At 52.6% G+C, this 15,259-nt stretch overlaps 1 protein-coding gene and 2 long non-coding RNA genes across 3 annotated transcripts; 2 read left to right on the top strand and 1 right to left on the bottom strand.

The window, feature by feature from the left end:
- Nucleotides 1-1,851: 1,851 nt before the first annotated feature.
- FAM78A (family with sequence similarity 78 member A) lies at nt 1,852-12,483 on the bottom strand. The gene is made up of 2 exons (XM_061477085.1): nt 11,125-12,483; nt 1,852-3,450 (listed from the first exon to the last, which is right to left on the bottom strand). Exons 1-2 carry the CDS (start codon nt 11,385-11,387, stop codon nt 2,922-2,924), a joined length of 792 nt encoding a protein of 263 aa, XP_061333069.1. The 5' UTR covers nt 11,388-12,483; the 3' UTR covers nt 1,852-2,921.
- LOC133281459 (uncharacterized) lies at nt 9,080-13,457 on the top strand. The gene is made up of 3 exons (XR_009747524.1): nt 9,080-9,255; nt 9,381-9,526; nt 13,344-13,457. It is a non-coding gene; the product is annotated as an uncharacterized LOC133281459 (long non-coding RNA).
- Nucleotides 13,458-14,183: 726 nt separating this feature from the next.
- Nucleotides 14,184-14,895, top strand: LOC133281367 (uncharacterized). Its single transcript, XR_009747489.1, has 3 exons — nt 14,184-14,300; nt 14,554-14,690; nt 14,794-14,895. It is a non-coding gene; the product is annotated as an uncharacterized LOC133281367 (long non-coding RNA).
- The last annotated feature ends 364 nt before the right edge of the window (nt 14,896-15,259 follow it).

The following is a 15,259-nucleotide window of genomic DNA, read 5'->3' as shown; positions in this document are numbered from 1 at the left end:
AGCCAACCCCAACGTGAACTTTGAATTTCATATTTACTGCTTAGCTGGGTCTGTTCAGTGCAACGGAACGCATTAGCCAGGAGGTTACTATCAAATTGCATGGATGCATCCAGTCTACCAGGTAGAGGGAAGTAGGAGGAACGAGATTTAATGCACTGGGAGACTAAGTCCGACACAGAGCTAAGTGGAAAAGGACGTAGGTGTTCCCTGAATGTGGTTTTTGGTGACTGAGAAGAAATCTTTCCTTGGAATTCCTTCGTGCAGCTTATTAAGACAACTGGGTCCGATTTCTTGGACCCATGCTGACATCAGTGAGAACTGTAAGTACTCAGCACCCGGAGACAAAGTGAGTACCAGGCATAAATACCCCTTTCTGCTCATCCCAACGGGACTGCATCCAAGCGGTAGCCGAGATGCGAGCAAGCGTTATCAGCTCTTCACCCACAGCTCACATTTTGTCCTCTTCTGCGTGTATTGCCTAGGAGAAAATACAAGTCCCAAAGGGCTGTGCCAGTAGAGCTATAGTTAGCATTTGAATCTGTGTAAGAAAATGGAGTTTAATACAGAGTGACCGTGCAAGTCAAAGTCTCCCTAGCTTCATCCTGTATAGTCCCAAAGCCTAGATTTAGGCTAACTTTGGCTCATGGATTTGGGTTTGATCCAGTCCTCTTGTCTGCAAGCTGCTTGTGATGCTGGACTTCCTACCTCTGGGATCTGCCCGATGAAGAGAGCAGCTCCGTGACTGAGCATCTCTGAACACCAGCGCATGGAGGAGGGTGCTCTTCCTGGGAAATGGGGGTACAGTGGTTGCAGGGACCCAGGATCCTTGTTTGCTGGTTTGAGATTGTCATGGCGGGGGGATCTACCTTCTTGACCTGCTTTCCCCGGGCAGGTGATGTTGAACCTGGTGCCAAGTCGATGACGTGGCTTTGGAGAAGTGGGAAGGAGAACTTCTTGCTGGTAATGTCCTGTGCGGGAGATGAGGATGGCAATAGCAGCGAATCGGTGCCTCCCCGAGGGGAGAGCCTTTAGAGCAGCGTGTGTGTGGTTGTGAGACCTGTTCAGACCAGCTCAGCAGGGCCAGGCTTGTCTCTGGCACGCCGAGCTCTCTTCAGTCCTTGCTCTCGAGGCAAATTGTTAACAAGAGATGTTTTCTAGGGGCAGGAGCTGCAGAGGGAAGGGGAAGTGCTCTGCCTCAGGCTGTGTGCTGGAGCAAGAGAGCAGAGCCTCCGCTTCCCATCCTGTGCCCTGTCCTCCAGATGCCACCTCTGCTGCAGGACTTCCTCTGCGTGCAAACCATGCCCTTCCCATTCCAACGGCTCCTCCACGCCGGCTCCCTCTGCAGAAGTGCCTCCGGTAACCTCTGAAGCCTTATTGAAACCTACAGGCTCCACCTCCTGCTCCAATGCACCTTCCTTACTGGAGGATCTAGACCCAAGACTCAGTGCTGCCCTGCTCGCACCTTCTCACGCCTTACCCTTTGCTACATGGATGTTTGTGCAGTAACCAGACAGGCACAGTACCATGGTCCTGTCCGTACCCCATTCCTGATGGGTGCGTAGACCGTGAGGTCATTTGGAAGAAGATTCTCTAACCCCAGCGTGATTTGTTGTCATGGGAAGAAGAGTTTTTCCTAGCTTCTGCTTGGAATGGGTGCCTGTTATTTTCAGCTGTGGCTGCTCCTGAATTATGGATATTGCTGGGTAGACTTGGTAGATAAGATCTGCCCTCGCTTACACCCATGCATCTCCAATTACTTCAGAAGGATCCTTTTTATATCCCGCTCTTCTTACAGCGCTGTCAGTTGGATTTCATGGGAAAACTGGGCAACAGCTTCACCAGCAGCCCCAAGCTGGTGGATTGCGGGCTGTAGCTGGCAAACATCTGTGTGTCTTAAAGCCAAACCCCGTGGGACATCATCCCCTCTTGGTGTATGTTACCTCCCAGGGCCACAACTCCAGCTGTGAGCTTGTCCCGTACGATTATGCTAACAGGAGACTGAGACCACCAAGCGTAAGCAGTGCAAGCTTCTTGCTACCTCTTCTGTGAAGCAGGGACGTGGCCCGGTAGCTCCCACTCGAGAGACATCCTACCGCAGGTTTGGTATTTGCATTGCTTTGAAACTGAGATTATTTCCATGCTTTCTTGATCCAGGTTGTAAAACCAGGAAGATTCTCTTTTTACCGTGCTTCTCCCAACTTCAGGCCCTTTTCTTTTCCCGTCCATCAACACCCTGATGGATCCATCCCTCGCTCCAAAACTTTCTCCCAGAGATTCTGTAGAAAAAGGACATTCTGCCTGGTGGTGGTGGTGTTGGTTCGTTGTTTTTCAGACGTAGCTTTAAGGCAAAAGTTTGGCAATGCAAAGCAAAGTCTACATAAGGCCGCATGACTTGGATTTGCAACTCAGAACCTGATAGCTTAAAAAAAGAAAAAGAACCATAATCCCTATCTTAAATAATGAACTTTTCGCTCCAGGAACTTGTTTTGTTCTCAACCAAAACGGAAAAAAAATAAAAGGAAAAAAAAAAAACCAAACCCCTTTTAAAATCCCAAATAAAATGTCCTTATTGTTCGGGGCAGTCTGGACAAGCTAATGAGACTGAAGTTCAAACAGTAACTAAAGTAGGGAAGAAAAAAAACCAGCTCTAGGGGTAGACATCAGTGTTAGTTTCTTCCCTTAGGAATCCAGTGATGAGACAGACCCCGGTCAAAGGTCTCCTCTTTAGCTTTAGCACAGTGAAATCCGTCCCAATGGGAGAAGGTAGAATGGTTGCATTTGTTGAATGAAGAAAAAGTGCATTCTTGATCTTGCTCAGATTCTACGTGTGTGTTCTAATACCTAAGTGATTGTTTTGCTTCTCGGGTTCGTCGGTTCGTTTCTCTTTTTCTCCCTTTTGGTGCCGGGACGCCAGGTTCGTATTACCGATGTTTGGGAGGTATCACCACGAGCGGCTGCCCATCCTTTGGCCTCCACATGAGTACCTGAGCATCATTGGCATTGGGTTTGACAAGGGCACTGGGTGGTATTGGCTCATTCTTGCTAAGGACCTGGGGCTGCTCTTGAGCAGAGGGCTCCTGCAGCTTGGCACGCTGCCCCAAGGGTCTGCTGGGGTTCACCTCGATGCCCAGCCTCATGCGCCATTTGATAGTCTGCAAGGTCACCATCTCGTTGGTAGCCGTGTTGGTTGCCACCAGCCACGTGGTGAAGCTTTGATCCCGGTGAATGCTTGTGAGTTTGGCCACGTTGCTCTCGCTGACGGGCACTGCCCACGTCACGCTCGGGTAGAAGTTGTCGTTCATGCTGATGTTGAACTTGGACTCCTTCTTGGTGGGACCCACGATGGTGCAGGTTTCCGTCGTGTTCCCGTACCAGGGATAGTTCACTCCATCTGAGTCGCTGATGGCCTGGATTTTACCGTCCAGGAGATCCGGAAGCTCCCAACTTGACCTGCCGCAATCAACAGCAAGTTATGGATAATGCATTAATTAATTAGATTAGAAGCATGCCAGGCTTCAAGGAGGGGGTGTGAATGCATCCCCCTCCCCTTCAGCTTTTACTTGAATTTGTGCCTTTCACACCATCCTGCTGAAAACGCCCCATCCCTGCCCTTAAAACTGCCTGCCCATTTCCAGGACTGATCATGGAAGTCTGTCCTGCTGTTAAACACCACTGAGGAGCAAGCATCAAGCAGGGATACCTTGCAGGGACCGACGGTAGCCTGGAGTGGTTCAAACTGTGTCTATTTAAGGCTGCAAAGGGTAAGTGCTCCAGCGCTGGAGATAACGCAGTGTTGCAGGTATCTCCTTGCAGGTCTTTGGCTGTCTGAACACAAGGACTCGCCCCAGCACTGTATTCACCGGTGAGAGCAAGGCTCGGGGCTGAATTGCCTTCTCTCAATAGCACAATATCTCCGGTGTCAGCAGAAGATCAGGCAGGCTCAGAGCTGGCCATGGGCTGAGCTGACAAAAGGACCAAGCGATTGAAGTAGGACCCAACATAAAGCTTCCCACTGCCCTGTTCTGTTCTTCCCTTTCAGTCCCTGGATAAGCCGCTGTCTCTCCCTGCTGTCTGCCTGGCGCTGCCCCTGTAACCCATCCTTCTCCAGCCCTAGGAAGGACCCAGTTCAAAGGCTGCACCCCAGGCTCCGGGCTGGGGATGCTATTACAGTAATCAGAGAAACTGAGGTCAGCCAGCCTGTAAAACTGCCTGAGCCGGTCGCTGGGCGCTGCGCTTGCGAGCAGGCAGAAAGGTCGGGCTTTAGAGCGAGCAATGGAGTGAAAACTGCCTCTGTCACCTTGCAGCGCACAACTGGGGTTGCGTTTCTTTATTAACTTCTGATTTAATTAAGATGAGGTCTGCCAATAGGAACAAACTGCTGTAAATGCCTCAGACAAAGGGTTAGGGACAGGCAGAGCGATGGCATAACCACAGAGCATGTGCCAGGTATTTTAAGGACACTCCTTTATAAAGCAGGCTGGTAGACATGGCTCTGATGTATCTTCTCCTTCTTGCTTACGGATGAGCCCTCCCAGCATCCAGAGATGCTGAAGTGGCAGAAGGGGCTGTGTGGCAGCAGCTCCCAGCCCTGACCCACCATGGGGCTGGGATATGAGGCTGTATCCCAGCCCCCCCCCAAACCCTGTGGCCCCCTACATAATGGGACATAGTTTATCTTGGGAGGGACACCGAGGACATGTGCTCAGGCTCAGCAGAGTGACTGTCCAAGCCTTTATTAAGCCCAGTGCTGCAGCTTAAAATAGCCCCTTTGGCTGAAGCAGGGGCTGGAGTGGGCGCAAGCAGGCAGGGGGCTCATGTGGGGCCCAGCCAGCTCTAACCCAGCGCTGGATGAGCTGCTCCTCTGCTCTGGCCAGGACTAATGTGTCAGTCTCACAAGGCTGTTTTGTTAATTAGTTAATGACCGTGAAGTGCCTCCATGTTTGGAGCCATTGGATCGCTCAGCAGTTGGCTGTAAGTGCCTGGCTGGGGCTAGAGGATACTGCAGGGGATTTAAAGATCTCATTTCTCTTTTCACCCTAGCAGGGGGGGGTCCGAGTTAAAAATGCCCCCTGTGCCATGGCAGGCGTTGAGCAAAGGGCTGCCCTGTGCAGGAGGTGGCTGGTTTGCAGGGCAGATATGGCCTGGGAGGTTAAGGGCAAGGCAGGACGCATGCTGTGCAGCAGGGATGGAGGGATGCTCCGAGCAGCAGGACCAGGGTTATGCAAGCGCGACATCTCCGTGCACAGATTTAGGGGCTGCTGTCAGCTCTGGCACCGCAGCTGCAGCAAATCCTCCCCTCCCGAACCCATGGCCAGCAGGCAGAGGGAGTCCTTTCCCTGGAAGAAAATCTGTAGTGAAGGCAGCCAAAAGGAGATCCCTGAGCAGCCCTGCCAGGACCCCCATTGCTGCAGAGACGTTGATGCGCTCTGCTCTCTAAACCAGAGTCATCCTCACTCGCCATCCCCCATGCTCTTCAGGGAAAAGCCCTGGGGATGCTGGATGAGAGCAGCCCTCAGCAGGCAGATGAGCAGAGGTCGTGTCTGCAGCCCCCACCTCCTCCCCACCACACAGCCCGGCTCTGAAACACCATCTGGGGGCTCTTTCTCTCCCTTTCAGCAGATGGTTTAGGATTACTTTCCATTCAGTGGCCAGGACCCAGCTTGGCTGTCACCTGGGGATGAGATGTGATGATTTCCCAGAGGTTCACCCTGACAGGCGTGGTGCTAAGGTGCAGCTGCAGCATCTCTGTGGGTACCACAGTGCCAATCTGGGACCTGGGATGCTGCAAGAGGCTGGTGGGCGAATGGCAGAAGAATCAGGTAGAGGATGCTCTGAAACTGCAGGGCAACTAAGACCTGCTTGTCCCTACACATATCAGATCCCCAGACCAGTAGAGAATCCCAGACTGGATTGGACTGGAAGGGACCTTAAAGCTCATCCAGTTCCGACCCCCTGCCATGGGCAGGGACACCTTCCACTAGAGCAGGTTGCTCTATTATCAGGATTTGCCCAGGGTTTAAACGAGAGCAAGAAGTGGATCTGTGTCAGGGCATGGGGAGGTTGCTGAAGGCAGGATGCTGCCCTCAGAGCCTGCAGAACCTCAGTGCAAAGCTGAGCGTGTTGGTGAGCAGCATGGCTGCGCTCAGGCTCAGAAGCGCATCCTGCTTAGGAAAAGGCATTGGCAGGAATGGGGAAAAAGAAACTGGGCTGTGTTTCCTCAGGGAGCACCCTGTGTGTGGTTAACCCTGGGGTTTCAAAACCACGAGGCTCTGTCTGCACAGCTTAGCCATGAGAAGAAAACCGAGGCCTTATGATGATCCCATGACTGGAGTGAAACCAGATGGTTGCTGCTGGTCGTGGTTGGCCCTGTCCTGCCGCTACAGCAAAGCCTGCACGCTGGCCAGGTTGGTAGCCTTTGCTTGCATAGCGTGTCCGTGTTAAACAATATGCTAACAACTGGCTTTTTTGGATGATTTTGAACAGAACGCTGTGGAATGGTCTTTGGCTGCATCAGCATCTTTCTGTGGTGGTGTGGAGCCAAGAAAAGACCAGAAAGTGCCCAGTAAACACTTTGCTGACAATAGCAGGGAAGAGGCATGAAAAGAAACCAACCTATCTGGTTTCGTGGATTCACCGTGGCTGATCAGCTCCAAAATCAGTAGGTTCCGGTTTGTAATGCTTGTTCCTGCCTCTTCTGAAACCTTCACGGTCAGGATGGGCACCACCAGAGACTGGATGCTAACAAACCCCTATTAACAAATGGCTTTTTCCTATCAGAAGGAACTTTGAGCTACTTCTTGTGGCACAAGCATAGCCCTGCTGCTGACAGCCAAGCAGCTTTATGTAGGTTTTCGCCTCCTAGTCCTCATTCAGATACACTCCTTCCTATTCTGTCACATGAAATGAAGCCCCCCAGCTTACCCCGAGCCCCCCCCAGCACAAACTGGAGCCATCACTGCAGTGACCTGTGCAGTGACAGCAAATCCAAGCAGAGCGGCCTCCGGCCCTGTGCATCCCGCAGTGACACGGGGACGTTCAGTTAACCTTTTACGACAGGCATCAGGCACTACCAGCACCAATTCCTTAAAGCCAGCTCCTAATTAGTCACAGGCCAGGTGGACTTGCATAACCTCGTGCTTTCCCACACCCTTCCCCTCCACCAGCTGCCTAGATGGGAGAAGCCGATCTCGGATGCTGACTGTGCTCGGTGCGGGTACCGGTGCAGTGCGTGTGGGTGCAGTGAAAAGCCGTCTCGAGTATTTCGCATCCCTGCTCCTGCCTCCCTCCCTCCCCTGCGCCTGTGCTGAAAGAAAGGGAACCTGACAGTCGGAACTGCTTGATTTTAAATTGCCCTTTCCAGCGCTTGTCTCGCCTGCTGCAGCACAGCGAGAGACTCAAGCCGCGGTTACAGCAAAGAACAGGAAGGAAATTCAAGATGTTGTTCCCCTGTTGTCGGAGTCACGCTGCTCTGGTCCCTCTTCCCTCCCCATCCTCCAGCTGCGTGCTCCTCCTGGTGAACCGGCAGCGCTGCTCGCTGCGTGCTGGTTCAGGGAGTAACACCAGCAGAACGCTGGCATTAAGGGACAGATTGCTGCTGCTTTAGCTGAGCAGGCTCAAATCGGGCCGGACAACCTATTTGCCTGTGTTAAAGTGTCTGCATACAGCACAGGTAAGGGCAGCAAAGCCTTTTCCTCCAAACCCCCAGAGGGTCAATTCCCACTGTGAGCTGACCTCCCTTTGCTTCCCAGGGAAAGGATAACCTTATTTTTCTCCTGTGGTGAATCTGGTTTTGACTGTGTTTTCCCTTCCGAGGACTCGGGGTTTATTCTCTTGACAAGTTGATTTCTCGAGTTCATTGTGCCTCTGCTGCAGGGCATAGGAGATTTACTGTCACAAGAGAGATGCCGGGTAGGTAAAGCGATGATGTAATGCTGCAAGCTGCCCCATCAGGGAGAAAGATCCACCTGAAACTTCTCCAGATTCTGGGCTGATCATATGCAAACTCCAATTTATTTCTCTCCCTGTTTTGCATATCTCCATCTGCACCGCTTCTTGCACATCTCCATGGAGATGAAGAAACGAGGCTGGATAATGCTGTTCTGGCATCACCCAGCCACTAACACAGGTCCCAGCAAGTGCTGCATGATGGGGAACCAGCACCCATGGGGGAGATCCCAGTGGGGACCCCATCCAGCTGCTCCCACACAGGCCTGATCCTGATGCTTCCCACTGCACAGCAGCATCCTTCCCTAAGGAACAGGGTAAAACCCTGCTCGAGGGAGCAGCAACAGCAGCCAGGAGATTGCCCCAGTTCTGCAGGGAAGTGGGGTCAGAGAGCACTTCCACATCCTCATGCTGGAGGTTTTCACATTCCCAGCAGCACCTACTGACTTACATGTAAAATAATGCCAGCGTTCACGCGTCATCTAAGCTTTACTTGTTTTCCTTTACACCTAAAACCACTTTGTTTAGCCCCAAATGGCCAGTGCCACTTTAAATGTGTCTGAATTATTCCCTCTGTAACTAATATCCCTATATAGGCACCGCTCCATCTGCTCCAGTATTTCTCAGCTGTTTCTGTCCTCAACCTAATGGCCAGCTTATACACAGCTAACAACTTTGGAGCATGGAAGTGACAAATTAACCCAAAGCCTGCTGTAAGCACTGATGCTCCGAAGGATTTGTGATGATTTGGTGTTTTCTGTTTGCTTGTCACCCCAGTGATCACAGATATGTGTGTGGCAGCAGCCTCTCTCCATCATGGAAAGTTGGGACAAATACTCTGCCGGCATAAATCAATGCAGCTCTGTGGAGGTCAGTGAGATTACATTGAGTTACACCAGCTACAGGCTTTGCCCATCTTTCGGATAGGTTTGTGTCCTGTCCCTCTCTCTGTAAAGGTCTTCCAAGAGCATGTGTCAATGGCATTGAGAGAAGCCTTTCCTCCCAAACACCTTTATTTATAGCTTTCAGATGGTGACAGGTCTATAGAAAGAGAGTGGAGGAGCAGGCCAATTCCTGCTTGTGTTTGGGTAACTCCTTTCTCTGTATCAGTTAAATATCAATGAACCTCTTAGGGAAAAATCCTTGTTTCCATGATTTTCTAGCTAATAACTCCCTGACATAGCTGCAGTGCTCAATTCTGACTACCTGTTTCCAGCACTCAGCCTGTAGATACAACTTTTCCTTGGTCTCAAAGCATTCCAGTAAGGGAAGACTGTACCAAACCCTCATTCCAAACACAGGCAAACTCAGGTGCAGGGAAACAGAAGGATACAGCAGTGCTCTGCTGTACAGAGCAGCTCTCTGCCCAATCCTCCTTGTTTCAGTGGATGTGAGCTGTATTTCTATACAGTGGACTTCTCTGTTTTCCTTCGCAGCTGGTCGCTGAAGACAGGATTTCTAAATGAGCCTGAGAATTACACATGCAAATCCCATAGGCCTGGAATTGGGAACATCTGAGCAACAAATTGTCCTTGCTAAAGATGGTGCCGGAGCCAAAAAGCCTACAGATTTCGGGCCTGCTGTAAGTACTTTTAAAATCAAGCTAAGCTGGTCTGCTCCCTCGCTGAGCCTCACTGGTGCTGTTTGCCGGGTGCCAGTTTGCTTCTCAAGGCACTTTATGCTTGAGCAGAGAAGGGACATGGGGACAAAAGTGGGGGGGACACTGTCATGGCTACTCCTCACTTGCCTTTCGCTCTGGTCCACATCTTACAACACGTATGCGCTTTATATCTGAGATGCTGAACCCGTGTCCTTATCTGAGCTTACAGGCAGGAGGGAGGGAAGAAGGGCCAGGATGTGCATGCAGATGTTCAGGTTGATGGCAGGGAGGCACTGCACTAAGTCAGTCTATCCTGCTCTGCAGCCCTACCCGGTGTTCCCTCAGCCCTCCTCATTGACCGTCTTTTAAGCCACACAGAATGACCCTTGAGGGGCTGAGCCAGCATCCCTCTAACACCAAACACTCAGGTGAGCAGATGGGAGAGTTCCTTAGGATCTGACCTTCCCGTCCTTCCTCCCTTGCCCCTGAGACCGGGCAGCATCAGCACCTCCAGCCCCCAAACCATCTGCCAGCCCAGGGCTCTGCGGTCAGGCTCATCCCCGTGGCTGGACAGACAGATCTCTGCTGCACCCAGCGCTGCCAGCACCGTGCACTGCAGAACTGCTGGGCTGTGCAGGCATCTGGACATCAGGTGCTGTTGCTGCTTTAACTGCGAGCCAAATCCTGCACCAGCGTCTGGTGATCAAACTGGCAGAGGACTGGGGAGGAGGTGACTTTTCTGTGGGGAGGTGACATTTTCATTTCACTCGCTCCTGTCTTATTCTTACTGTCTGACCAGTAACAGGGTGGTTTTCCTGTGCCAAACAGCCCCTCACTTCCCCCTATCTTATACATATACCTATCTTTCTCCTCTTATATTACCCCAAAAGTGGGTAATGTGAATTTTTCACCCTGTAAAGGGTTTAACTCTCAGTGGGTTAAATCCATCTTGTTCTGTCCCTGTAGGCTGCCTGCTGCCATAGGCAAGGCAAGCAGGATCCATCCCCTGATGTCAAATGTGTTCCCAAAGCTGCTGGGCCACCGAGCCCCCAGTGGTGGCCCACTGCAGCAGCAGCAGTGCCCGCTGGGGCCAGCAATGTGCCACAAGTGTCAGCCCTTGGGTTTCCCTGGGGCTTCTCAAGGAGCAGATTTACCCTGGGAGGGATGGGGAGGATGCAGACAAGAAGAGCAGGGGGTCAGGGGGACCCTTTGTGTAAAGCATGTATCAACAGGGCTGCCTGCGGTACCAGGGCGATCTGGGCTCCCAGGATCTCCAGTGCTGCTCAAAAGCTGTTGGGAAATGCAGGATTGCTTTTGGGTTCCTATCAGAGCAAGTGGGTTTTGGTTATGGCTTGGGCACATTTCCATTAGATGGGAAGAACACCCACTCCTTTTAAAGGGCAGGGACAAGCTCTCCTGTGTTTTAAACATAGGGTAAAGTCCTGTTAAGTTTCAGAAGAGCTGGGTTTTAAAATCAAACCATCTGCATTAGAATTTTCAGCTTAATCCAGTACTTCCACCCAGGCCATGGTCCTTCCCACAAGGCAAACGCACCCGCACGTGCTCGTGGAAATACTTACATTCCCTGCTCCCCGTAGTGATTGTAAAATTCCATGTGGCTGCAAGCCTGGATCCAGCCCACAATCCAGGTCTCCTTCTTGGGAATAGGGGGCACCAACACTTGTGCAGAGGCTCGGAAGTGAGGGGTCCGGTAGCGCAGGACCACGCTGGAGGACTCGTCGATGCTGGTGGGAATGGGATCGATGGAGGCTTTGACTTCAATCACTGAAATACTTTCCCGGAAAACTTTGGATTTGCAGCTAATACTCTGAATACAGCCCATGGCATACCCCGAGTACAGTCCGACGCAGCTCCTAGGGTACTCCAGCAATCCTGGGGAATATTAGGCATTGAAATTATCTGGTGCTAGATCAATTACAGATCTTCTTGGTTTGTAATCTCAAAACTGATATCCATAGGATAGAAAATTCATCACGTAAAGCCTTAATTTGAGTATCTGTCTTACAAGTACTGCTATTTTTGAGGCTAGCTGCACTTCAGAAGCAAAAAGGGCCTTTAAAATTGTTTTCCCCTTTTAATGACCCATTAAATGTATCACTCAAACAGTCTTTGGGTTAAAAAAAAAGGGCTCTTGAGTTCAATAAATAACGGTGGTGTTCTTAGCCGATATATTTAGTCCTTCCTTTCCTCAGATGCGGTCTGTCATTCACCGTCAAACATAGAACTAGCCGGTATTTCCCTTTATTCTTTGGATGAAAAGCAGACTGTTGATAGACACATCTATATAAATAATGAAATAGTTTTTAGCCCCGGCTTGTCACAACCGGTGTGGATTTCCACTTCCTGACTTGCAGTTGTTCAGAACTTCCTTTCGCACACAAAAAAATCACAATAATAAACCCGAAAGAAACGACGGGTGGAAAACGCACGGAGTAGCCAAAGCCCCGGTGCTTGGAGGCTCCTCCGCCGGCGATGCGGTGGGGATTATTATTAACTATAATGCCCTTTCCTTAGAAATAGCCGGAGCCGCACGGACCGACCGGGGGTCCCGCTCCCGCAGCGGGGCCGCGCTCAGCACCGCGGAATCACCGCCCGTGTCATCCCGCCGCCACGCACCGGCCCGGGGGGCGCCGGCCCCGCGGCTCCCCTTCCTCCTCCTCCTCCTCCTCGGCGAGCGTCTCTCCGCAGGGGTGTCCGACCTTCCTCCTCCTCCTCCTCCTCCCGCTGCTGCTGCCGGCCGAGCGGGCTGCGGCTCAGCCTGCGGGGCTCATGGGCTGCCCCGCACACACGCGTGGGCCCCGCGGGGCGGTCACAGCATCCCGCGGCGGCGGGAGCAGCGCCGAGCCCCGGCCGCCGCGCTCCGCACCGGGCTCCGCACCGGGCTCCGCGCTCCCTGCGCTGCGCGGAGGCGCGGTGCGGCGGGCGGAGGTGGGGGGGGGGGGGGGGGGGGTGTATAGGGGGGAGGCTCCTTCTCTCGCTCCTTTTTTTCCTCCCTTCGCCTCTTTGCTAGATGCCCGGGGAGGTGAGAGGAGCAGGATCGGTGCCTCCGCCTCCTGGCTGCAGCGAGCTTCCTCTCTCGCAATACATTCATGCATACGGGGACAGCGCCGGCCCCGCGCTCAGCCTCGCCGCTGGAGCTAAAGACGGGGGGGGGGGGTGGTGTCGGGGAGGGCTCCCGCTCCGGTCGCAGCCGCAGGATCAGAAAGGCAACGGGGTCAAACTTTGCCCGAACTCGCCCGTTGCTGCTCCGAGCCCCCCGGCGCTCCCCGCCGGCCGCCCGGGCTGGGACCGCCGCATGACAGCGGCCCCGAGCCCGCTGCGCTCCCTGCCCGCCCGTCCTCCCTCCTTCGCCCAGTCCCATCCCTCCTCCCCCTTATTTCGCTTTTAAACTGCAGCTGTTGAGGCTAACCCTCCTTTGCAAAAAGCAGCATTTCCTCCCACTGCTCCGCGGATTGTGGGTAATGTAGTTTTGGTGAGACATGTCTCCCCACCCCTTCCCTTCCCTTTTCTTTTCCCCTGTGTATTTGCTCTTGGGGTTTCAGCTTAAGAGTTCCCTCTCCCAGCTGGAGCTCGGGTGGTAGATTTGGGAAAGGGGTGGTCTCCTTCTGTGCAAAACCTGTAGCCCTAGGTTGATGGACTGGGTTTCAAGCAGCCAGAAAGGCAGAGCTCTCCATAGCAGCGCAGCGACTGAGGGGCAACTGGAATAGAGCCTTAGGAGCCACCCAAGGCAGCAGCGGCCCGTGGCAAAGTTATAAACTTCTGTAATGGATCATTTCAGGAGTAACGCTGCTGAGGATCCCAACGGCAAGAGCTGAGCACCAGGAGAGGGGTGTGCGTGTCCAGCGTTTTGGTAAGAGCTGCTGTGCATTGAGGGGGACGCAGAACTCCGGGTGCGTGTTTGTTATTATTATTGTGTCCTTTGAGGTGTGCTTCTACGTAGGAAACCTGGGGAACCAAGAGTAAAAACCTCTCTGCCAGTGATGCCTTCAGTGTGCTACAGCGGAGCAGAGTGGAGTAAATGTCTTTTATTCATGGAGACATGGGATCAGGAATGGTTTGGGTTGGAAGGGACATTAAAGCTCATCCAGTTCCAATCCCCTGCTACAGGCAGGAACCCCTTCCACTAGAGCAGCTTGCTCCAGGCCCCTGTGTGCAACCTGGCCTTGAACACTGCCAGGGATGGGGCAGCCACAGCTTCTCTGGGCACCCTGTGCCAGCGCCTCACAGGGAAGAGCTTCTGCCTAAGAGCTCATCTCAGTCTCCCCTCTGGCAGGTTAAAGCCATTCCCCTTGGCCTGTCCCTACATCCCTTGTCCAAAGCCCCTCTCCATGTTTCCTGTAGGCCCCTTTTCAATACTGGTATATAGTCCTTCCCACCCCGTGCTCTCAACAGGCTCGATGAGCTCACGCTGTGCCTGGCATTCTCCAGCACTGTGCACTTGCTGTCTGCCCTCCGATGGGAAGGAGAGACAGGAGCTACTGGGTGATCCTGACAAGCGAATGCCACGGGATGAGGGGAGGGTCTTTTCCACTGCAGCAGGTGGAAAACACCCCATCTATTGCTTTTCTTCTGTGCATTTCTCAAAGGTTTGGCCAAGTATTTCCTTCAAACTTCCCAATGAAGTGCACAATTACAGTCACTAGCCCCGCCACAGCTACAAGAGCCAAGAACACACTCAAGTTACAAGCAACTTACCATCACGTAGTACAAGAAAGAATGGAATGAGCATCTCCAAGTGCAATATCCAGTTGCTTCAGCAGCCTCCAGAAGGTGTTGAAATCCTTTGACATTTCCAAGACTCTTTCACACTTTTCAAACAAGCTTGTCACACTTTCAGAGCATCATGAATCTGGTGAAACTGCGTCTTCAGCACCTCCATTCTCACGAAGCTTCAGCCAGGTTTTGCTTCAACTTGGCTGTCTCTGGTGTTCTGGTCAAGGAGGAAATTGCATTATCTCATTCTAATTAAATCAGATTTTTTACTGCAGATGGAGTTTTCTCTGGGTTTTGGTCGTGCCCATCCCCATCACGCTGCTGGGAGTGATGAGTGTGGCTGCACTGAGCCCGGTATTAAACGACTCCTGTGCCCGAGAGCATGCTGCTCACTGATGGAATGGTTGGAGAGGTGAGGCCAAGCTGTGATAAGTATGAATTAGGAGTGTCTGGTGATGCTGTGTTGTGTTTCCTTCTGCTCCTTGTTTGATGAACCTGCCCATGTCTCACTGTAGCATGGCCGTGCTCCATTCCTCCTATTATTACCCCCAGCACTGTGCCTCCATGTCCTTCCAGCATGGTTTCCTGGTTTATGGAATTGCAGGATCTGCTCTTCACCATCTGATCAGCAACACATACAAGCGGCCCACTGGAGGCTACGCTGTGCTGTGCTGATGGGCCTGGCTGGATCTGCTGCCTGTGCCATGCACACTGCAGAATATCACATTTCACTTTGGCCAAGCTCTCTCTTTTTCACCCCCTGAACAATCACACCCAGGAACACCATGGGTTTGCTTGCAAGCACTTTGGCTGCAAGCTCTGCTTCTTGGCCAGGCACTGCTGGAGGCTGGGATGCACCAACACTGCCGGTGAATCACAGAGAAAGGGGATGTTGCTGCCCTTCCCATCCCACCCCATCTCCAGCCATCCATGGGGACTTGTGGCAGGCACCCCGGGACTGCAGCACAGGACACTGCAGGG

The sequence above is a fragment of the Pezoporus flaviventris genome, unplaced genomic scaffold, assembly GCF_033815535.1.
Source record: "Pezoporus flaviventris isolate CSIRO_AGI_PZ_B2104156 unplaced genomic scaffold, CSIRO_AGI_Pfla_v1 ptg000097l, whole genome shotgun sequence".
In the NCBI taxonomy this organism is placed as follows: Eukaryota; Metazoa; Chordata; class Aves; order Psittaciformes; family Psittacidae; genus Pezoporus; species Pezoporus flaviventris.
Note: the sequence above shows the minus strand (reverse complement) of the source record. Positions and strands in the feature narration are given on the sequence as shown.

Excerpts from the sequence above, each read along its gene's own strand:
- FAM78A (XM_061477085.1), bottom strand. The coding sequence starts at position 11,387 with ATGGGCTGTATTCAGAGTATTAGCTGCAAATCCAAAGTTTTCCGGGAA. Across the intron at positions 3,451-11,124 it reads CACTACGGGGAGCAGGGAAT|GTCAAGTTGGGAGCTTCCGG; the intron begins GTAAGTATTTCC and ends TGATTGCGGCAG.